The 22,545-nt window shown below is 44.8% G+C and overlaps 1 protein-coding gene across 1 annotated transcript in view; it reads right to left on the minus strand.

The window, feature by feature from the left end:
• LOC119376897 (probable RNA polymerase II nuclear localization protein SLC7A6OS) overlaps positions 1-22,192 on the minus strand; it is a 36,832-nt gene extending 14,640 nt beyond the window's left edge. The window contains exons 1-5 of the mRNA XM_037646571.2: positions 21,899-22,192; positions 21,629-21,791; positions 16,330-16,617; positions 14,457-14,608; positions 9,153-9,316 (exon numbers count right to left, since the gene is read on the minus strand). Of these exons, the coding sequence (XP_037502499.1) occupies positions 9,153-9,316; positions 14,457-14,608; positions 16,330-16,617; positions 21,629-21,778 (754 nt within the window). The 5' untranslated portion in view covers positions 21,779-21,791; positions 21,899-22,192. The remainder of the gene's footprint in view (positions 1-9,152; positions 9,317-14,456; positions 14,609-16,329; positions 16,618-21,628; positions 21,792-21,898) is intronic.
• Positions 22,193-22,545: the final 353 nt, after the last annotated feature.

A 22,545-nucleotide genomic window follows, 5' to 3' on the forward strand; every position in this document is an offset into this window, starting at 1 on the left:
CAGTGGAGTACCCAACACCTAAATCGTATAAACAACATCCATACAGGTCTTCAAGGGTATTCAAGAGTAATTCTAGGGTATTCAAGAAAGACCCTGTCAAAGCTTTTTCAAGGTTGCAGAGTGGGACGCCATTAATCACATCTTTACTATAGCAATGTTTCCAAAACACTACAGGTAGCGAAAGAGATGCAGAAATTATATAGGAAATATCAAGTCTTGTTGGGACTTTCTTTTATTGGGTGATACATTCTAGAAACAATGTTCACATCATACAAGTGCGGAGTTATCTCTTCCTCACAAATATTGGACCGTGGGGTTGTTTACTGGCCCTTCAATATGCTTTAATGCAACACGAACATACCCCCACCCATGCAAGCGCCCCCCCCTCTAATAATATGACAAGTTCGAGTTTTCGTTTACTACCAAACAAGTGCCCCCCTGACAGCGTGAGCCGAGTAGGCGACACGTTTCACGCAACTAGCGAAGGACAATTGTCTTCACGTGACTAGCGCATTTCTCATTTTGCTCGGTAGCAGATTGCGGTACCGATGCACAGACACATGTGGCGGAAAACCGATACATGTGTCCATCCGGTCTTTCAGTTGATGTGTGTTCCGGACCCTGTAATAGTTTCACAATGCTCTTCACTGCCTCTGACATCGGCGCCGTGGCAGCAGAACTTGCAATGCTTGCAGATAGAGTGCCTAGGCCGTTTTCGGATTCAACTCGGAAGACTCATTTGCTGGCTCTGAAAGTGATTAAAGGAGTACTGACACGGATTTTAAATATTTTCAGATTATTGCTCTAAATAAAAGCACTGGTGTTGAGAACCCTAAAACGAGTATTGTGGTGCCTGGGAATGCATAGAATATATTTTTAATACCGCTACCCTGAAAAAAAAATTTGCAGTGGCTTAGCTCAGCTATGCCAGGATATACGTAGCGTTAGCAGAGGTTCAGCTGATTATTCTTGGCTTTCTTGGTTGTCAAGCTTTTCCGCTCTTCTGCGTCGCTTAGCAGCATTTGCGCTCTCCTTCTCCATGGCTATACCACACTGGCAAACGCCAGCCAGTCGGTCTGACAAATGGCTAACCTCCCTGTCCTTCCGTTTTCCTTATCCTCCTCCTCCTCCTCCCCGCTATATGTATACCCTTACTGATACACCTGTGTATGCGTGCAAAATGAGAGGCGCTATGAAGCGGCTCCGCCACAACATCAGAGGGCCAGTGCGAGACGGATGCACATAGCTGGGCGCGCGGCGGTGCCAATGCGTCTGCCACGGCTATGACCTCACTCCTCTGGAATGCACAGACTGGCAAGGCGCGCACGGCGGCGGCGGCCCCAGCGTGTCGTGTGACGTCAGCGCTCGTCACGCATGCGCAGCATGGCTCTCAAACTGTCACGCGAAATTGCTCCGCCTCGGCCAGTGTAGCTAACGCTACAAAACACTTTCAGTTTAGATATAGAGAGGGCGGCTTCTCCGTGACGCGTCACTGCAGTGTGACGTCACGGGGAGACAGCAACTTGCGACACACTAGCGGCGGATCTGTCACTTGTTCGTGATGCGCATTAGCAACGATGAGTGAATTGTCATGCAGCCTAAATCACAGAAATCACTATCGGGGTGACAGTGATTTCTGTGATTTAGACTGCATGCAAGATGCAGAGCTTCCAGACTCAGTAGAACTACGTTGACTCGTCGGGATAATGTCCATTGTGGTGGGTCTGGCTTGTAGATGCTCAGTGACGACAACTACCAAAGTAAAATATTTTATACATGTTTTCTGACTATGGCGTGTGGTGAGCGTTAACACTACATACCAAAGAAATGAAACATTCGCTTTTTCGATGTCTCAAAATCATGTCAGCACTCCGTTAAAGCTGTTTAGTCAGAGGGGTGCAATTCTCAATGTATCCACTTTGTGGACTATCCACTTCAGCCTCCACTGTTTGGCTGGAGCTCGGCGAGCAGCGTGCCCCGTTTTCAGTCCTCCTTCCGCAACGCCACTTTAACATCACGAAGCTTTCACAACTCTCGACACAAATGAGGGGGACGGAATGTGTTTCACCGCAATGAATGCTGCCCCCAGAGATCCGCTTTTGGACGCACATCTCGGAGGCCGTGTATGAGCTCTAATCACGTTAGCCCTTGAATTAGGTTTAACGTGGCAGCCCGCCTGACGCACCTGGAAGGTCGGTTTGCATTCCCTGCATTGTTCTCAAACATCTGAACACGTTCATACTCAAGTTCAGACTTGCCAAGTTTCTTTAAGCGTCCTGTTATTACTGCACATTTCATCCTCTTTCTCTTAATGCTAGGAATGTGCTGGCGGGTTCACATAACTGAATGCGCTCTGACGAAGTGGAGATGTCGACTAGGTGGATACATCAAGAATAGCTCCCCAACACACTGAACTTTATTTTTTTTTCCTTTTGCTAAGGTGAGGGGGGGGGGGATATTTCAGCCGCCATCTTAAATTTTTAGGTAGTTTTGAGCAAGAGCCCCCTCCCCAATGTTCCCTGCATTATCCCCACATCGAGGGGGGCGGGGTGGGGGCACTAGATCGGTATTTTACGGTACAGTGGTGAAGAATACAAATTGCATTAAGAGCAGCACTGCAGTTAGGATGAACCAAACTGTGCCTCAATTCTCTAATATTGAATTACCAGAACTATATCAAACACATCAGAGCTTGGTTGTATCATTGGTTCCAATCTATCTTGGGAGTATGCTGGGTTCACGCTGATCTACCACAGAAGGCAGGTAAGGTAACATTGGAACCCAGTCCAACAGGTATTACTAATGAAATTCAAGGGTTTTCATGGACACATAAAAATCCTAAGATCCTTGTAGGCCTAGAATACATAATTTTCAATTTCAAGGTTCCTCAAGGGTTTCAAAGACCAGGACCTGTATGCGACCTGAACAAACACTGGTGTAAACTAAGCGTAAAAGACGTGATGTGGGGGTGCTATCACGCCTTTAAAGCTGTTTGTGCCTCATGGTGCACGTGTGTCCCGTGGATAGGCCACAGTCAGGTTAAAAGGCTGCCGAGCGAGCGAGTGGCGCTGTGCTCGCACGGGTTAGGGTTAGCGCGGTGGCGCCGGCAGTGCCGCCTGCGGGAGAAGCTAGGCCGGTGGACAGAAAACAGCAGGGAGTCTCTTTGGATTTGGCAGCGTGCGTCGATGGACGTCTCCCGCGGTGGGTCCGTGGGGGTCGATACCGCGGCTCATTTCCCGTGGGCCCCTCGTGGTGAGTTGTGCATCGGTGACGCCGCATTTGCAGTGCATTGTATGTCTTGTATTGTCTTGAGTGTGTGTTATATTTTCCGGGTATTCATTAGCATTGTATAAGGTTATTTAGCAAGTGACTAGTTTATAGAAGATTTGGCCGGCGAGCTCGCCATATGTAAAAGTGTTTAATAAATGTACACGTGTTGGTTGTTGCCCGAAAGTGTCTGCTGTCTCCGTGTGTTCCGAGAGCGGCTAATATTCAGACCCCACAATGACAAGCATAGAAGTGTCATGAACAATAAGCTGTGCAACATCAATAATGATGGTAACCATGATACAATGTGAAATACATTGCACTACTGACTACACGAACTTTAACAAGTACTCTTTTTTGTCAGCTTTTATCATTGAGATAGCATTTTCTTACAGAACAAATGACCTCACTTTTATTTCTGATAAATCATACAGCAACTATATAGGGAAGCAGCGCTGGAGTTTTCACGGTGCGTGCAGCGCCGCCCTGGAAGTTAAAACATGCACATCTCAGCCGTTCCCGCAGACTAGAGTGGCGTCTGGTAGGCGATGCTGGTGCGGAATGCTGAAGGCACAGAGTTTCTTACAATAATACCTAGAGGGGAATCTGGCGCTAGTGTCTACGCGGACTCCTTGAGCGGCGCTTCAACCACCATGGGAATGATGGGAAGTACAGGCTTCGGATCTGCTTCGGATGGATTAGGTTCTTGAGATTCGCGACGCTTGTTTGTAGAGTGTAAAACAAAGCGATATGAAGTTATTTCCAACTAAAACATGCTTTATTCTTTTGTATGTAAAACTTGTTGCAAAAAGTTTGCATGACCGTGAGATGAAAGTGAAAATTGGACAAATTCAACCACCAGGGTATGCACTGCTCTGCAATTGTGTTCCAGATTTGGCATCACAAAATAATGAATTATTTTCTTTACAACACCTCAAACAAACGCGCTTGTCTTTCCCTCTAAAGTACGCATTATCTATTAATGGAAATAACAGTACTGTATTGAGTGAGAAACACTTAACGTACTGTCTGCTGCGATGCCAGGTGCGTCTGTCCAAGTAGCCTGCCCCCAACGCATCTCTCGTTTTGTTGTGAAGTCAAGTCAGAGGAGCGTGACGGTGCGTCTACTTAGCTTCGCCGTCATTTTGCAGCCGATTTGAACTAGTTTTGGCATGACGCGCTTATCGAAAGACGTGAACTCTATGCAATTTCCTGCACTGGCATGGGACGCTACCTCTGTGCGCAGCTGTGAGTGCACAATACTTTACTAAAACTGCCATATACAACCTGTAAAGCTGCTACGAAACAGCAAATCAAGAGATCTGGCGGTCTTCAGCCTCTTTGAACAACAAAGGCACTGCTTGAATGCTTTGTAACGCACCCCACTACCCACGCCTCGCGAAGAACGAAACTGAAACTGTCGAAAAAGATCCGTAGACAGTTCGCTAGCTAACGCTATCTAATCCGAAGCCTGTACTTCCCATCATTCCCATGGTGGTTGAACGATCGCAGCGCCAGTTTCCTCTCTAGGTTATTGTATGAAACTCTATGGCTGAAGGCAGGGCTGGGCAAAGATACTTTGAAACTGTATCGCGATACGATACAAGATACTCAGGCAAAAAGTATTGGAGATACAGATACAAAATACTGCCGCAATAATTGTATTCGATACGATACTTGGCAATTGTATCTTAAGATACTTCGATACATTCTCAAATTTGTTATAGATCCATATAATGCAGCAGCAAATGCCTATGCACGAAAATGTCTGCTGGAAACTTTCTTAACTGTGACCTATTTTGTTTCACTTGAATGAAATGTCTTCTTATCTCAAAAGTTTTGCCCTTCTTGCTCAAAGTGAATTAGTTTCCTTCCAAAACAACTTATTGGGGCTTGTTTTAGCTTCTTCACAGGACAACTCTTTATACACTTCGCTGACAGTGGTTCTTGCTTGTCATTTTTGCATTTGTTGGGAGTCGCTGTTCAGCTTGCCGACCAGCTAGCGGGTTGCCATATAATCACATAACGTCAATAGGAAGCCTTCGCACGACGGCGCAAATACCGGTGTGCACTTTTACCCTGTCCGTAAAAGAAGGTTTGCACAATACCGTATATCCGAACAGGCGTACAGCAGCAACAATGCTGGTAACGGCCTTTTTTTTTTAGGGGGGGGAGGAGGGGGGAACGCATGGTGTATACGGGGTTTGAGACCGTTCGCTAGCGGCCCGGCCAGCACACATGACCGTCTCCGTCCCATTTGTTTGTTTTCTAATTAAGTATGTTCGTGAGCTACACAGACATGACTGGTCTCAAGCATTTCTTTCGTGAGGAACATGTGGTCACCATGTGCTGAAACATAACCTTGGAACAAAAAATCTACATTTCAATCCGCGTCCAGATTTCACTCGTTGTGTACATCGGTATCAATGTTTCTCGAATCCTGACTCCAAATCCCCTTCAGAAATGACCTATATATGAGATATCGGATCTTTTCAAATGGCAATGTCATTTTGTTCAAACTCTCTCCGACCCCACCATCTTCACTGTCCCGGCCCTTGGAGCTAAATTTCGCGACTGCGGCCCGCCGGCTATAAGCCGAGTTTGAGACCCCTGGTGTATACGTAGATGACGTAAAACTGCAATGAATTTCCATGATTCTACTTAGCTGCTGGCGTAAGGAATTTTTTGTTGATATGCTCACTAACCTGCAATCTTTCAGCAATATTTCTTCAACGAGAGAACATATGCAACATAGAAATGTCTCAGACGTATTGTATAGAATTGCACAAAGCGTCGCAGGACACTGCCGCTATTCGCACTATTGCCGCTTATAGCTCCCATTTCCTCCTCTCTAACTTCCCCCCCCCCCCTTCACCAGTGCAAGGTAGCCTACCGGGCTCAGCCCTGGTTAACCTTCCCGCCTTTCTTTTAATCTTATTCACTCTCTTATTACGTGACGATTAGTGATAGGAAAAATATTTAAGACTGCCTAGAACAGAAAAAAACAAATATAAGTAAAAGAGAGAGGTGGTTGTGTATCAAACATTCACATTGAATCAGTACAGAAACACAATCAGATGACGCTCTTAATAGCTATGAGCATGAAGTATTGTACACTTACCTGTTGAGAGAATAGAAAATTCAGTGCCTACGGAAATTTGCCTGAAACGGCTCGCTGGGACGCTCATGAATAAATCGGAGCATTCAGTAAAACAACGTTTCTCGAATCCCCTTCCTAACATCTTTAAGATGGCTCCTAAACATTTCCATTATTATAATGCAAACTCAATTTCGCTATTTTCTTAAGCGGTAAGCAGAATATTTTGTACTGTATACTCAAGGTACGCCCACATAATAATATATTTGTTTTCAAAATCGCCTTGGCAACGTCTAAATGTGTAAACAGTAGTAGAAATAAAGCAGACAGAAGACTAAAGCAGAAATATTATTTTGGGAGCGCGCTACAAAATACATATTGCAGTGACCAGACCAGAAAAACAGTGCAGAGACCTAGGTAATGTATGTGATGCAAAATGACAGCGAAGAAAGCGCTTGTGCCAGTAAACAAATTATAATTTCATAAATTCTTTGAATAAATATAGATGGAAATGAAAAATACGGTACGCTAAGATTTTTTCTCTTAAATAAACGCTTGCTCTATTAGATCTAGCATCAGTACCGGTGGTGCTAAATTTGTTAGAATCTTATTTGCATATAAGTTAATTCATTGCACGCAAGTCAAACTTACATCCACGAGATCCTTCAAATCGCTGATATGTAAAATCCACGCGACGCAAAGCAACCCCATTCTTGCACGCATCACATTTCGTTACGGAGCAAGACGCAAGAGAATCTTCAATAACGACACTGTAACAACATGAGAATTTGCGCGATAGACGCCGCACGCAGTGGAGTATGCGGCGCATGTACAGTGGCTAAGAGCAAGTGTCACGGCATTGGCGCAACTAAAAAGAAAAGAAATCGAGAAAACAAAAGGTGCGCGGGCTGGGCGTAGACGTCCGCGTGCTTGTCTTCCTCATTTTCTACCCTCACTGGATGACTCTGGCGTAAAAATAAAATAACGCCACTGCCCTTAGACTTATTCAGATGGCTTAGTAGCACCAGTACCAGCTTGAGAAGCGGAGCTTGGCAAGCGATTATTGTGTCGCACGGTTGTGTTGCGACAGAAGTATCTTGTATCTTAAGATACATGATACATTATCGAATGTATCGGAAATACAGATACAGATACTCATCTTTCGAGACGTATCGCGATACAGATACAAGATACCCATAGAGTATCTAAGATAGTATCTAAGATACATGTATCTTCGATACCGCCCAGCACTGGCTGAAGGAAAACAAAAGGAGGTATTCGAGTGCTACAACTACATAGGAATCGGGGAAAATGCATCCTTCTAAACGCTGCGAAGAACAGAGGTAGTATTGGATCCAAGCATTCAGGCAAGCGGAGTAGGTTACACTTCCTGTCTAGCAACGTCATGTTAGTTTCTAGGGCAAATATTGTGTGTCGCTGATTTATTCAATAGTGAAGACTGCCAGCATCAGGAGCCACGGCCGAACAACAGAATCTGTAGCCATCATTTTGTCAGGAATAAAATGAGCAATATTATGTGCCACCCGGCATATGCAAAAATTTTTTCGTTGGAGTACCACCGCCAAGCCCCTTCTGATGCTACCACATTAAGAGAACAAAATGACAGGCAAGTAGACTCCATTATTTGCAAACAGTTATGTGGAAGGAAAGCTGCATTGTCATACGAGATGGGCATGGGGGCACATGCAACTAAGCCACCAAACTGTTGCAAAAAATATGCATGCGATGGAGACTTGATGCCAAGATGCCTCTGTTATACTTAATTCGTGATACTACGAACAGGTTTCTTGTTTCGAATCAATCAAGCAGCAGGCTACTGGGAGCTTAGCTTGCTAGAGTTGACTGATTCAGTAAAGCTTTCTTCTGCATTAGCTACAGTGGCAAAGTGACATCAGAATTAATGCCTTACTAGAGAAGTGTCCAACGTCTTAAAATTCTTACTGATCGTTCCATTTGCCTAACATTTGTTTTACCTCTTTCACTTGCCTCTGTCTGCTTAGAAATAAGGTGCTTGATCAAACTCCTTGAGCATATTTACCGCGGACTGTCAAATCCTCAGGGAAGAAATGAAGCTTACCTCTTACTACCCACATAGCAGCACAGCATCAACTCAGCATGGACCTACCAATGGAAGCTTGTCAGCCAGCACAGCTTGTGATGAATCCCAACAAGCAGCCAGAAAATGACAAGGCAATCGTTGCCATGGCACGGCACTGTCTGTGACACCATATACATGGACGTAGTCCGCTTAGCAAAGCTTCTCTGCTTTCGAGTGCTTTTTCGTGAAAGTAGCCTTCAGGAAAAGTTATTTTTCCAAAACCATAGCACAGAATGACTGGCACCATGGCTGACTGAGCTGTTTGTGCCAAAGACTAACATGGAAACGATGCACATGTGTGCACTTGCTGTGGCACAATGTGGCTGGTCGTCTGTTCGAGCGGCTGAGTTATGCCACATCTCCCCGCCAAGTGCCCTTCTTAAGCGCACCACCTATCCAGCTCTGGTTTCCTAAACAAAGCATGCTTCAATCTCCCGAAGGGAGACGGTGACTTTTAAAGGTCTGTTAGGTAACGTTTTAATTTGTTTCAATTAAGTTGTGATATGTGATGTCCCACGGCACCACAGTGGAACATAAGAGGACACTGTAGTGAAGGACACCAGTATATTGACCACATGAGGATGTTGAACATGGGCCTAAATCCAAAAACGCAAGAATCTCAGCAATTAGCCCCCATCAAACTGCAAAGTATTACTTCGCTTGACTCACCTTCTCGGAAGTGATGTTCTTCGTCTGGGTAGTCGTTCCTCCAGTTATCTTCAGCATTGCTGTCATCACTGTCTTCTCCACCAAAAGCATCAGAGCCAGGATCGGAGTCATATGCGGTGTTGTGGTCCCGTGAAAAGGCATCGGGAGGACCGCAACGGAACAGGCTAAACAAAGAAACTAGTATTAAAGGGACTGCCTACTGCTCGGAAAAATCTTTGGGGTTGTGGTGAAAGTTCGAATATTGTCGCATCGGCAGCAACGAGCGTGCATTTGCCCAATGAACAAGGAATTACAATATTATTTTGGCTTTGAAAGTGGTGAAAAAATGACCCCTAGCATAACCCAACAGTGATGTCGGTCAACCGTTCAGTAGAGACCCACGATCAGCCCGCGCAGATACTTATTTTGCTTGGAAACAAACCTAACTTAAATTGTATTTTATGCACTCCTGGCAGCTTCTCAATGTGTCAGAGTAATATTTGCTTCTTCTTTTTTTTGCTCATTGAAAGGTGGCACCCAGTGTATGTTGCCTTTGAGTTCATCAGTGGAGAAACAAGAGCCATGCCAGCATGGCGCCCGGCGTCAGCGGATCATACGCAGTCAAAAGAGAAAAAAACGTTCTGGGCAAAGAGCAGCACTGCTATCTTCATGGAATTTTCGAGCCATGCCTGTGAGTTTGCGTTCATATAAATGTACTACTATTCACCGGTGCTGAATTCACATCGAAGCACGGTCAACTACCCGGGGTTCTACAGTGAAGATGATTTTGCCTTCAAAAGATGTCCATGTTGGCTGTCATGTTGGATATGCAACACAGTACACCTAACTGTCTAAATGTAACTGAAAAACAGCAGGAACCTTCTCCCGTGAGGCCCTTCTTGCCAGGCATGTTAGTTTTATTTGCACATTTGGGGTGAGTGGAACCACTATAGCTCGTTTCATGACGCCGCCATGCCAGTGTTGCTAGAACACACCAAGTTTTTCCTCTCGACTGCGGTGGTTTTTCATGTTTACTAAACAAAATGGGAAAGACTGTGGTAATAATGCCTTATGTGACAGACTACGTGCTCTAAACGACCATTACACTATTTCGTTTTATTGTTCAACAAAAACGACTTAATCCTGCATGAACTGCATGTAGTTTCAGTTTTTTACTTTCACCAGCACAATGACTGTCCTCGCATACAGCCACCTGTGTTGCGGGCATCTCTACACCGTTTGAAGAAGACAGAACGTAAATCTAAAAATTCTGCTTTAAATATTTCTACTCGCTTTCCACAGAAAGCGCTGCAAGGTTGGCCAGTTCAAATGGTAAGCCTTCTATTGCGACACAAATTGAAAAGGCAATGAACGAAAGTAGACAGTCCCTTTAAAGGCCAAGTCCAGCGATTTTTCGAGGTCACTGGATCTCAATAAAAATAGCTGGGTGCATTCCTTTGCATGTTTCTGTCATTTATGCTAAATTACAGGCTTGAGAGATAAGCAGATTGTTTACAAACGAATTTTCTTGATTGCCTCGGGCCACCCACCTGGCTTCCCACAATTACTGGCCACATTGTTAATGTGACGTCATTCATGGTTGAGCGATGGAAGTGATGGAACCAAGGTGCCCCTACAGCGTTTGCTGTCCGCAAGTCAATAATTGTGTGCATTTGGCCAGCGCTCAGCTAGTTTAGCATGCAAACATCAGTTCCCCGTGAGCGGACGTGCGACAGGCAGCAAGTGGCGTTGCGTTGTGGGCTGCACACGATTCCCCATATAGTCACTAAACACTCGCAGCTAACGCTTACCCTTCGTCTCAATGTTAGTGTTTTAGCTAGCAGCGTTGGTTTACCGTATGAAAAGCACGGTTATACCATACCAGATTAAAAGTGCACATGCGCAAAATTAAGCGTACGGAAACTCTTTCCATGATGTATGCCGGGTCTATAGTGTACTGGATATCCTAGTACACTATAACTGGGTCTGTCCATATAAGGTACACTGCAGTACTGTAGTATGTGGTAAGCTGCGCATCGCAAAAAGGTGGCTCGTACTTTGCTTGCATTAAATTTAATCGATCCTATCGACGCGATGTTCGACGCCACTATCCACAAGCTTATGCTTTCTTCCCAGAACGATATGAAATAAATTTAGTTGGTTCGCAAACTTCATAGAGTTAGTATTTTACCCGATAACGGCAGCCATAAACTTGAGCAGTCTGGACAGGTGGTGCCATCTGGCAGTGAATGGTGCAACCAGGCACGCGCACAACACAAACGTGTTCTACTTCATTGATGAGAAATAGCGATTTTGACTGGCCTCCGAGTGCACCCGAATCGCACCTGTCATTGTACAACAGCTTCGAGGAGTTTGTGCACGTGGCACGGTTAGTCACAGGCATGGTACAGCTGGGGCTGAGTGGTCATCTTCCGCTGAGCGTCTGCTCTTCGCAGCTTTCATACTCCGTGCTAGCAAGACCGGCATGCCTTGCACGACTTCCGATTTTTACCATGTTATACGTCACGAGAAGACAGTACTGCTTGGCTGGGTCTTAGCTTCGTAATGCAGTTTTTAGGTTGTTTAAAATTATTTTTGAATTTGCTGAGTATTTCTGCTATTGGAACCAGGAACATAAAATCACCATTACTTTAACATGGTAAAAAAATCGCTAGAGTTGGCCTTTCAGTTAAGTACATTCAGCACAACAGAAAATGGGAGAAAACATACAATTTCGCAAGTGCGTTATTATGTATAATAGCTTTGTTTTCACTGCAACTTATTTATACAAAATATTGCAGGCCAGGGTGTCGCCCAAGCAGGAGTGCTGATTGGAACAACCTTGCAATGACACAGACGTCAAACTGTAAATTGCTCAAGATATGAGGGCACAGAAGAGAACACAAAAAACGCAGATGGAGTGCTGTGTTGGTTTCTTGCATGCCTCTTACATGCCCTCATACTCAGCACCATTTCTAGTTTGAATATAGAGAATCAACTAGTCTACACTTTTATCTTCAAAAACCACAGGGACATGAAACTGCCACAACATACAAAGCAAAAAGCAAAGCACTGCAGGTTAATTGCGGAGCTAAATGAAATTTTAAAATATTAAAGCACTAAGAGCACCTACATGTGCTTGTGCATTGTAAATAAACCAACTGTGCCATATGGATAATGTGGTGTTCATCTTGTCAGCAAAATATGAAGTGGCTGCGTGACACAAAAACTGTTGGAATTTCATACTGGTGACCATAGGCGTGTGCACGGGAGGGCGGGGGAGGGGGGCACCCCCCCCCCTAGTCACCTAAGAAGAGGGGGGCGCAAAGTCTGCCCCATACATTGACTTAATAGGGAGGGGGGGCACTGCGATTAACGTTTGCCCCCCCCCCCCCCCCTCCCTGAATGAGCACCCTGCGCATGGCTATGCTGGTGACCGTGGTCCCTTCCTCTCGAGGGAACCATCACACTTCAAGCAAGAGTCAAGGACACACACACAAATACTTCTAAACAAGATGGACTATCCAATGCAGAATGTGTAATGCTGCCAGTAGAAATACACCCTACTGTGGAACAGGCAGAGGTTGTGGAGCTCACTATGTGAACATGACAAGGTGGAACAGGTAGAGGTTGTGGAGCTCACTATGTGAACATGACAAGGCCCGTAGGCATGGGTGTGGAAGGAGGCAGGGAAGCAACACCAACCAGAGATGCGAGTTGAAAGAAGGGCAGAGAGCGTTACCCGTCTACAGTTCCTAAGATAAAGGTTGCAAAAAAAGTTCACGCAAGCCAAGAACTCCAGTTCTTATCAGAACAGCCTCAACTACCTATATACAGCGGCCATCGTTTCTAGATGTCATGGAAGCAAGCAGAAAAAGCATCATATGCAATGTTCTTCAGCACATTACTCACAGCAGTTTTGATGGATGCACAATCATGACACTTAACGGCAACTTCAGATAAAATGAAAATGGCAACAGGTGGTTGAATACGGGTATGTAACAAAGCAGGAATGTGATGTTTGGCCAGACATTCCTCAACGGCCTCGCATTGTGCAATAAAAGCCACTGTCAAAAGACAAATCAGGATGGCAGCATCGAATCACTTGTTGCAAGTGTTTCCGCACATTAATTTAGAGTTTAAATGGATATTGTACATGATGCACCAAGCCTCCAGCATCACGAAATGCAATCAACAATAGGTTTGTTTTCAATGGTGGTTACTTCACTTTCTCAGACAGAGTTGAACAAGGACATCATCTGGAACTTAGCTTCATTTAAAGGTCATAGTGGTACCACTCACACCAGCATTCATCTTTTGCAATGATGCTTACAATTAACACAAGTGGAATTACTTCTGCGCCCTTCCAAAAGCTCAGCAGCAATCAAGTACTGCAGACTGGACAAGTTTGTGCATCATAATCTCGTTTTGCACAGCTCAGTTTGAGCCTGTAGGAAAGAGACAGAAGCAAGGAAGGAAATGACAGGCAACAGGATGAGCGCTAAACTTCCAACTTGTCTGTATTCCATAACCCTACAGCACATTACATAGCAAAAACGAGACTATATGCAGCAATCGCTTGTTTCGTTTCTTTATATTTGTCACTCAGTGACAGATGCACGACTTTCGCATTGTTTCTTTTGCATTTTTCCTACACCGTGCAAGATCTGGTAACCCATGTTCTATTCGATTTCAGATCCGATATGCTCCAACGTCCCAAGTTAACTGTCTCGCACGTCCTGCACGTGCAGTTGTAGCTGCAGCAGCATTTGCAGCCCAAGATATACATTCTCTTTCCTTCTTAAAGTTCAGGTATATAGTTAACACTGGTCGCAAACATCTAAGGTAGATGTTCTACCGCTGACGTCAAATTTGTGGCAGCCATAGCAAGCTAGCCATGCCAGAGCCGCTTCACCACGTCATCAAGTTTATGCTTTCAAGAAGCTTATTCGGCCTTAGTAATACTTCTACAAGCTATCATATGTCCAGGTTATCAACACATCCAAACCTGCCAACATTAAATAAGGCATATCAAGGCAACCAGCAGACCTCCTAGTAAGGGGAGAAGCAAAGGAAAAGTACCCATACTTGTATTGGCCTAACATGTTACATTGGATAGGGGATTTATTGACATGAGGTGGCAGCCAGAAAATTGGCACAGTGATGGCAGTCTCAGTGAGGTCTGCACTAACAGTTTGCAAAACTTGCACCTCATACCTAAGGTAGAGCCCCAGTGCTGACTGCTGCTTCTCTTCCTCACATATTGAGCACCTATGTGCCTTAATATCTTAGGAGAATTGTGCTTGCCAAGCTGCCTACACTCACCTGAACTCGTCCTCACTCATGAAGTTGCAAAGGAGGTTGTTAAAGTACACGTCGTACACATAATCACCATCTACTGTTGTCTCCTTGACAGCTTCTCGGACCATGGGAACGTCATTGCATGCAACTTCTGAAGTCCCTTCTTTTGCTTGCTCCTGGGAATAGACACCGTAGAGTTTATAGATCCCAAAAAACACCGCATGAGTGACTGAAGCACGATTCTCAAGTTACATCTCTCGCACTGAATACTTCTACCTGAACTGTTCAGATTTATATGCTTGGTCATGTTTAAACTAGAGCAAGTAAAAATTGCTATACACTGTTAAAGGAGTTCTGACACAAAAATTTTAAATCTTTTTTTTTTCTGTTGCAATAAGTAGCTAACGATCCACTTATCACGGCTGGAAACCTCGATTGCTCGAGCATGTGATGGTCAGTTATTTAGAGACGGTTTTATAGCACCCAGTTGCAGTTCCGGTTTTAGACAGTGCCGAGAGAGGCGGAACCCCAAGTGGTTTTATTGTTAACATAGCTGGCCATGTAAGCACACAAAACTGCGTTCACATGAGTACCCATCTTGACAACTCCTTTCAATGAAAGGCTCCCTGGGGGCAGCTATAATACCCTCTCGGATGTTGCAAATATGTGTGACCCCCCCCCCCCCCCAAAAAAAATGCACTGCCAAGGCAAGAAAATCAGCCTTTGTATTCCAGTGCAAGTCCATAAAATGTCTGCTAGGACAGAACACTCGCAAGGATCATGGCAGCCAACACAAACCCCTCATGCAGGTGGTTGACGGTTGTTTACACTAAAGCCAAGTTGGTGCCGATGCCGTACATTTCGTGTGCAGTTAGGCGAAACACACTTTAAAATTGATTTTAGATGTGTTCTCGGCTATATTCGCCGTTGATATTCTGTAGATGGCATGTGTGCCCACACAAATCTACCCCACAAGTTATCTCGCCTTCAAAATTTTGTGTCAGTGCCCCTTTAATGCCCAAACATGCAAGCCCATTCAAAGTATGTGGCAATTATTCTAAACCATTTATGAGGCTTTAATTTGCTTTGTCACAAAGAGAGGTAATCTTCAGCAACAGTGGAAAAGAATAATTTGGAGTGTACTATGGTATATGCAAACATTCAACTATATATTAACGATGCACTACATCTGGCAGAGCTGGTATAACTGCACAAATGATGCCACTAGTTTACATCACAGCTTATGTGGATGTCATGTCATGTCTCTGGTGCATATGCATAGCATTATCAAACACAAGTGGTCAGTTTCAGTGCATAGTTGGGCAATAGGTACTGCAGTAGGAATATTATGAAGGTTCTCAGCAAAAAACAACGGAAGAAAGCAGGTAGACAGGAAAAACCAACCTATTCTGGCCTTTCCTGTCCACCTGCTTCCATCCATTTGAGTTCACTGGAACAATCATACCATTTCTAAGTGGCCAGATGTCAGCATTGCATACCACATTCAGCTCTTCGAGAATATGTCAATCCTCTGAGGGTGCAGAGAGGGTACTAAGCCTCTGCATTTCTGCAACCACAGTAGCTTTAGTTCCAGTGGTCAAAAAGATGATTCTTGTTGCAGAGCTAAAATTGCGTCATGTGAAACAGCCATACACCGAGCTCAGAGGCGTAGCCAGAAATTTGGAGGGGGGAGGGGGTTCAACCATACTTTATGTATGTTAGTGCTTACATCTGTATGTGTGCGTGTATATATACGCAAGCAAAATTGAAAATTTCGGGGGGAACTTGAACCCCCAACCCCTCCCCCTTGGCTACGCCCCTGACTGAGCTACTGCAAAATATTTCTGTTAAGCAATATCTACGGCACACCAATAGCAATGTCATCTTACGAACTTACATCTTCCTTTGTGTCCTTGCTCTTTTTGTCTTCATCGAACACGTCGTAAAGACGGAACAGGCTGTGCGTCGACTCACGTGGAGCCTCCAAGTTTTCATCGGTTATTTCTTCCGAGCAAATCTCCTCGAGTATCGCCCGATGTTGCAGTAGCAACTGCAGGCGACTTTGTTTACTAGCTGAACGATGTTCATTTCTCAGCTTTGACTGTAGGTCAACAGGATGGATCTTTGGGTCTGCTCTATGACGACTTGCCTCTTTCACCTGCTGGATAGCCGCTTCAACGTCACCCTGCATAAACACACAAACGTCAGTGGAGAGACCATTTGAAGGAAAAGCCAGGCAACGTGACTGACACTGATGCCACTATGGTCAGCTGCTTGCTGGTGAAACTACATAAAAGCGACATGCTGCATGCAACATGATCAGTTGGTAACTATATCTGTTAACCATGGACTCACACTTACGCTTTTTGACACCCCAAATACTTTTTGTGTTTTTCATTTTAGGCTTCTACATTCCAAAATCATAATTCTATCATGAGCCACATCATAGTGGGAGACTCCGGATTAATTTTGACCCCTTGGGTGGCACTGATGTGCACTCAATGCATGCTAGATGGGCATTTTACACATTTCACACCCATCGGAATGGGGCCACCATGACCATGATTTGGCCCAATGACCTCGTGCTTAGCCACTAAGCTACCACAGCAGGTTCATAACCATAGTGAAAAGCAACAGACAATGAAGCCAAGGAAAGTGTAGAGGATGTTATCTGTAGTAATTACGATATAAATGTGAAGAAAGTAAAGTGAACGAAAAGACAATTTGCTGCCAGCAGGCTGTGTCTAACATTAAGGTTGTGTCAAACAAAGAAAGACGAGCCCTTAAATTCCCCTTCTTTTGTTCATTCATAGCAAGGGTCTCGACCTGGCAGACTTGATGCCTTCAGGTAGTATACGAGGGATTATAAAGGCGAAAGCTTCAGGTGCCTCATCAACCGCGAAAATTGGCCGGTGTCCCATGTGCGATGCAAAAAAAAAATCACGATGCCGTCGCCATATGATGTCATCATGACATCACTGCTTGGTCAAAGGTGGGCCGATCCTGGAGGCAGTGCAAAACAAGTTAAGGTGCAGAAGGCTTACAATGCTTCCAATCCTGGAGGCATTGCAAAACCACATTAGTCGCAGAAAGCTTCCGGAGGGGGGGCACAGGAGGTTCAATACATCGACTTAGAAAAAAAAGAAGATGGCTTTCACCTTTGAGTCCACTGGGGCAGATGCATAAGAGACCCTGTGAGTTTTTTGTCAGCTGCCAGCTTGTAAAAAGATCATGTGCTACGTGATGGCAGCAGGCAGAAAAAAGTGTTCCACACTCGCTATCATGACTGCAAGTGGCGCTGACTAACACTCCCAGGCTTACATGCACAGATATACCCGATAAAGTGGACAAGAGGACGACCTCCGCTGTAGCTCAATTGGTAGAGCGTCGGCCGCATTATCCGAAGATTGCAGGCTCGGTCTCTGCTGGCAGCAAGTTGTCTTTGCTTCCACGTTAATTTCTTCACATTCATATCGTAATTGCTACAAATAACATCCCCTATACTTTCGTTAGCTTCTCTGTCTGTTGGTTTTCATTAATGTTGTTTCTAACAAAGATAAATGAGCCCTTAAATTCCCCTTTTTTCATTCAGCAGGCTCATAAGCACTTATGTCTATTGCAAGGTTACCCAGCACAAAAGGACTAACAATGAATGTGCATGTCCCGTTCAGTGTTAGTCTTTTTGTGCAGGTTAACCTTGCAATATGTAGCACCCAAAGTATTCCACAACCAAACTATGTATACTTTTCGTGCCTTTCCTTTATTTAACACTGCATACCTGGCACTTCCAGGTGGAAAGCAGAGTTTTCAAGGAAGTAAATGAAAGCCTGACATTGTTTTGGGATAGGTATGTCCCATTGGGTGTTAACTTTTTTTAATTCCAAGTCCTGAAGGGCTGCTTATACTGTGCACTGTTTTTGCGTTGAACATAATAACAATGTGATCACTTTCACAGCCAATATTTATCCTGTTTACCAAGGCTGTTTATTTGCAAAGCATTTCTTTAGTGCTATCTAATCAATTCATTGCCACACTAAAAATGATGTTACTGCACTAATGGGCATACAGATGCTGAGCTGTCATGCCTGGGAGACACTACCACATAAAAAATTCAAAACATGACTTTGAACGCAGTTCTAAATGAAGTTGTAAAAAGAGTACAAATGTGCATATTAACATGCTTTTAAGTGAAGCTAATAGCACCACCTATCAAACATTGAATGAAATTGCTCTTTTTCCATAACCATGTGCCATGGCCGTAAAGAAAACCAAGACGGCTGTTCAGAGGAGGATCACCCGCGTGTAGGTGGGCACAGAAGTGTTGTACAGCATATTAACAAGATAGTGTTAAAGAGCCTGTGTCACAGAAATTCCAGTGTCAGCAGCCTCGGTTGTGAGCTAAAAATCCTGATGAATGCAAAGAAAATTTCGTGCCGGTATCGAACCCAGGCATTCTGCGTGGCAGTCAGGTATTCTACCACAAAGCCTCGTCAATGCTTGAAACTGCTTCGGAAACAGGCGTCGTAGTGCGAGGAGTCACGTTAACACGTATTATTGCGTGGCCCAAGCAAAGAATGGCACCAGGTGTCACACCATGTGAATTGCGCAACGAGTGTGTGGTTTAAAGGCCCACACATTACAAAGCGCTCAAACACAACTGATCATCATCGTCATTATCAAATAGACAATATTATGGATTCACAAGAAGTGAGAGCTGAATGGAAAATGCATCAATAAAGTGTACAGCTGTGCAGGTAGGTGTGTGTGTACACAGACACACACACACACATCATTGGTACATGGTATGGAGATCATACTGCGAGGCGATCATGAAATAAGCATAGGGGAATACTCAAAGGGGCCCTACAACACTTTTTGAGCATGGTCAAAAAGAGCTGCCAATCTGTAGTCGAGGCTCCCGAGAACACGCGAGCCAAATATAACGAACCGCGCGGCCTGGAATTTACAATAAATTCTCAAAGTCAGCTGAAAATCGCTTCCTCTTCTCTTGACAAATGATGTATTAGTCCGCAAAACATGACGTGATTGTCGGCAGTTCCACCACTGGCTGATGTTATAATCATGATAACACCCTCATTATTACTTTCGTTGTGAATTTTGAGTTTGATAAGCAGATAATATGTATGTTTATATTGTGTTATGCTGTTAAAACACCGAACAAACATTAATATTAGCACTTCCGGTCTCACCAGCAGCTCGTCTGCTCGTACAACTGCCATAGCAGCCTTTGATAACTTGTAACCGGTGACATGATGAATCATGATAACTGGTGCCTCTATCATGATTTCATTAAAAATTATGGCAGCCTTCCAAAAAAGCCTCAGTATCAAGCTGCGTCAATGTATTGGCGATACTGTATACACGCCAGACTCCGGAGTTTCACAAAACGTGTAGTGCCACCCGTCAGAGCGAGAAGGAAGGAATTGAGTAGTGCAAAATCCGACTTCCTTGTAAAGTGTGCTGTGGAACCAGGTGCAACTAGCAAGCACAAAACAATAATTTAGCTTAATATTTCATGGGTCTTGCGCATTTAACACTCAAAATGAGAGCTATAAATTTCCCTCCGCAAGTCCGAACTGCCATGAAGTGCTTGTTGGATCAGTCACCAGAACAATGGTGAAAACAAAAGCAAATGTGACAGATTCGCGCGCTACGAAAAAACGACGCAATCAACGCTACTGTTGCGTTGTGAATTGCCACTGACGTAAAGGACTGAATAACAATGTTCAGTTTTACCAATTTCCATAGCTGTCACACAAAGCAGAAAAACGAGAGCACTGGATACAGGCCGCTGAACGAGTTGGGTAAGCGAATTACTTGCATTCTCAATAGCCAGTCACATGAGAAAGTGTGATAATGTGGCTCTGCTGTTATTGTTTTTCATAGCCCTGATGGATAACCGCGGCAACCTTGACTATGAAGCTCAGCAGAGTATTACCAAGGTGTGCGCCGTGTAACACGCAGTGAGTAGCTAGAGGCAGACTCAGGACGCGTGATAAACATCACGCACACCGCAACCTCCCATAATCTGAATCGGTCATCACCACACAGCACTGTGCACGTACATTTTGAAGACTCAATGTTCCGGTTTTAACTAGCAAATGCTAACACGTGTGTCATACAAGTAACTCACAAAATGTTGATCGTCACCACCTTCAGGTTTGTTTTGGCTTCGGTTATACCCTGCAAAAGTGGACACGGACGTATCCCCATTTGCAGTATATACAAATGGAAGAGAACCATCAACAGAACATGCGAAGATGCATAAAAAAACATTCAAACGCACAAGAAGTGAGAGTTGAACGGACAGAATGCAACTGAAAAGGAGGAAATCGCCAGGGCCTTTCGTCCCTGACAAAGCAAGCTTTGTACTACTGATCATAAGATACATAACTAACTAAATTGATTGTGTATATACTTCCATCACTTTGTCATTATGCGTTTACCCAAATTTAATGCATTTAGATGCTAGAGAACAGACGTCGGAGGGCTTGCCTCGTACTCGATGCAAGCAATGCTTGCTTGCACTTGCAAGTTGCAGTGCGCCGAAATAACTGAAACTTCTTTTGCATCGTGCCCACAGTTCGCTCTGATGAGCTTCCTACTTTTCTGAAGTGTGGATTAGTGGAAGACGTTTTCCAGGTCTTGATTTTCAGGAAACCGTGCCTCGACACAAACAAAAGAGGGGCGGCCTATTGTGGTTTACGCACATTCGCTGCCGTGCGGCTCTCTATGCACTACCCAGTTGGCGCCAGGGCTGCGATGAGGGCGCAGAGCCACCTGGGCAGAGTCTGACGTCTATCGTTATTCATATGCGCTGCTACTTTTGAAGATAATAAAGCTTAAGACGCCGCTAAAAGCCAAGAAACTTACCGACTGCACCGTAGCATTTGATGCTGGCGATGTAGAACGTTTCTTCAGAGGCGCTGGAATATCTAGTAGGGCTCGCGGCAAAAGTGGCTATTCGTCGTTACGTTTTGTTATTCCAATATAACCATTGCCCCCATGGAGGAAAGAGAACCGCTTCGACAACGCGACGCGAGAGGGTCCACCCGTCGCGTCGTGGTGAGCAGCGCGACAGTATACCCAGCTTGGCCCGAAGAACAATATAAACAATTAGTTTATCACTGTCGCTCGAATATCACGTGCAGATATCTGCATATCGGCGCACTTACAAGGGTGTCGACCGTGCCGGCGTACTGAAATGTGAAATTCTGCGCAGGCTCATCTTCGGTCTCGGTTGCTCTTGCTCTTTTTGCAGCCAGAACAATAGCATCCGCAGGGCTCTCGTCGGCTTTGCGCTTGATCCTCACGGCGGTAGTCATGGCTTCTGCGGATCTAGAGAAGATAGGGGGAAGAAGCAAATTGCTGTGAAGCAACTGGATTTCAATGCCGCACATCTCTCCAGCAAAATAACGTAGCCAAGTAATAATTCCACCACTCACCTTGCTCAGCGAAAGAGAGACCGAAGTACAAGCGATCGAAAGGATTATCACGAGCCGTCACACGAGCTTAGCGCGACATGGAGCACTTCGTCGTCTTCGAACGCTTTCGCACGCACCCGCATGGCACGCGCTCGGACTTTACTATGACCACTATTCATTTCACCAGCAGTCGCACGCAAAGATAGCTCATTCCTCGTTTCCTATCACACTTTCGCGTGCATATGCTCTGACGGCGCCAACGGCGCTACAACAGAGACAACCGCTACGAAGTTTCCAGGCGCACATTCTGGATCCGACTTCGGCTACAAATCTGGCTCCGCGCGGCTTTGTCTGACGTTACTAGAATCATGTACGACTACATTTATTTAGGAACTCTAAAATAATGCTAGAACTAGTAGCTCTGCTTGAGAGACAAAATCTTGCGTAAATTTGACTGCTCCATCGAAAAAAAATTACTCTGAGCGGGCTCGTTAGTGCCGCATTCACGGGCGTCGTCTGCTGCGCCAATAGCTGCGCAGAGGGCGACGCGCAACGCCTGCCGCGCCGTTTCATTGTTGAGCCGTGATACCTCGTCCACATCTCTCTCTCTCTCTCTCTCTCTCTCTCTCTCTATATATATATATATATATATATATATATATATGAGA

This window comes from Rhipicephalus sanguineus, chromosome 1 (genome assembly GCF_013339695.2).
Source record: "Rhipicephalus sanguineus isolate Rsan-2018 chromosome 1, BIME_Rsan_1.4, whole genome shotgun sequence".
In the NCBI taxonomy this organism is placed as follows: Eukaryota; Metazoa; Arthropoda; class Arachnida; order Ixodida; family Ixodidae; genus Rhipicephalus; species Rhipicephalus sanguineus.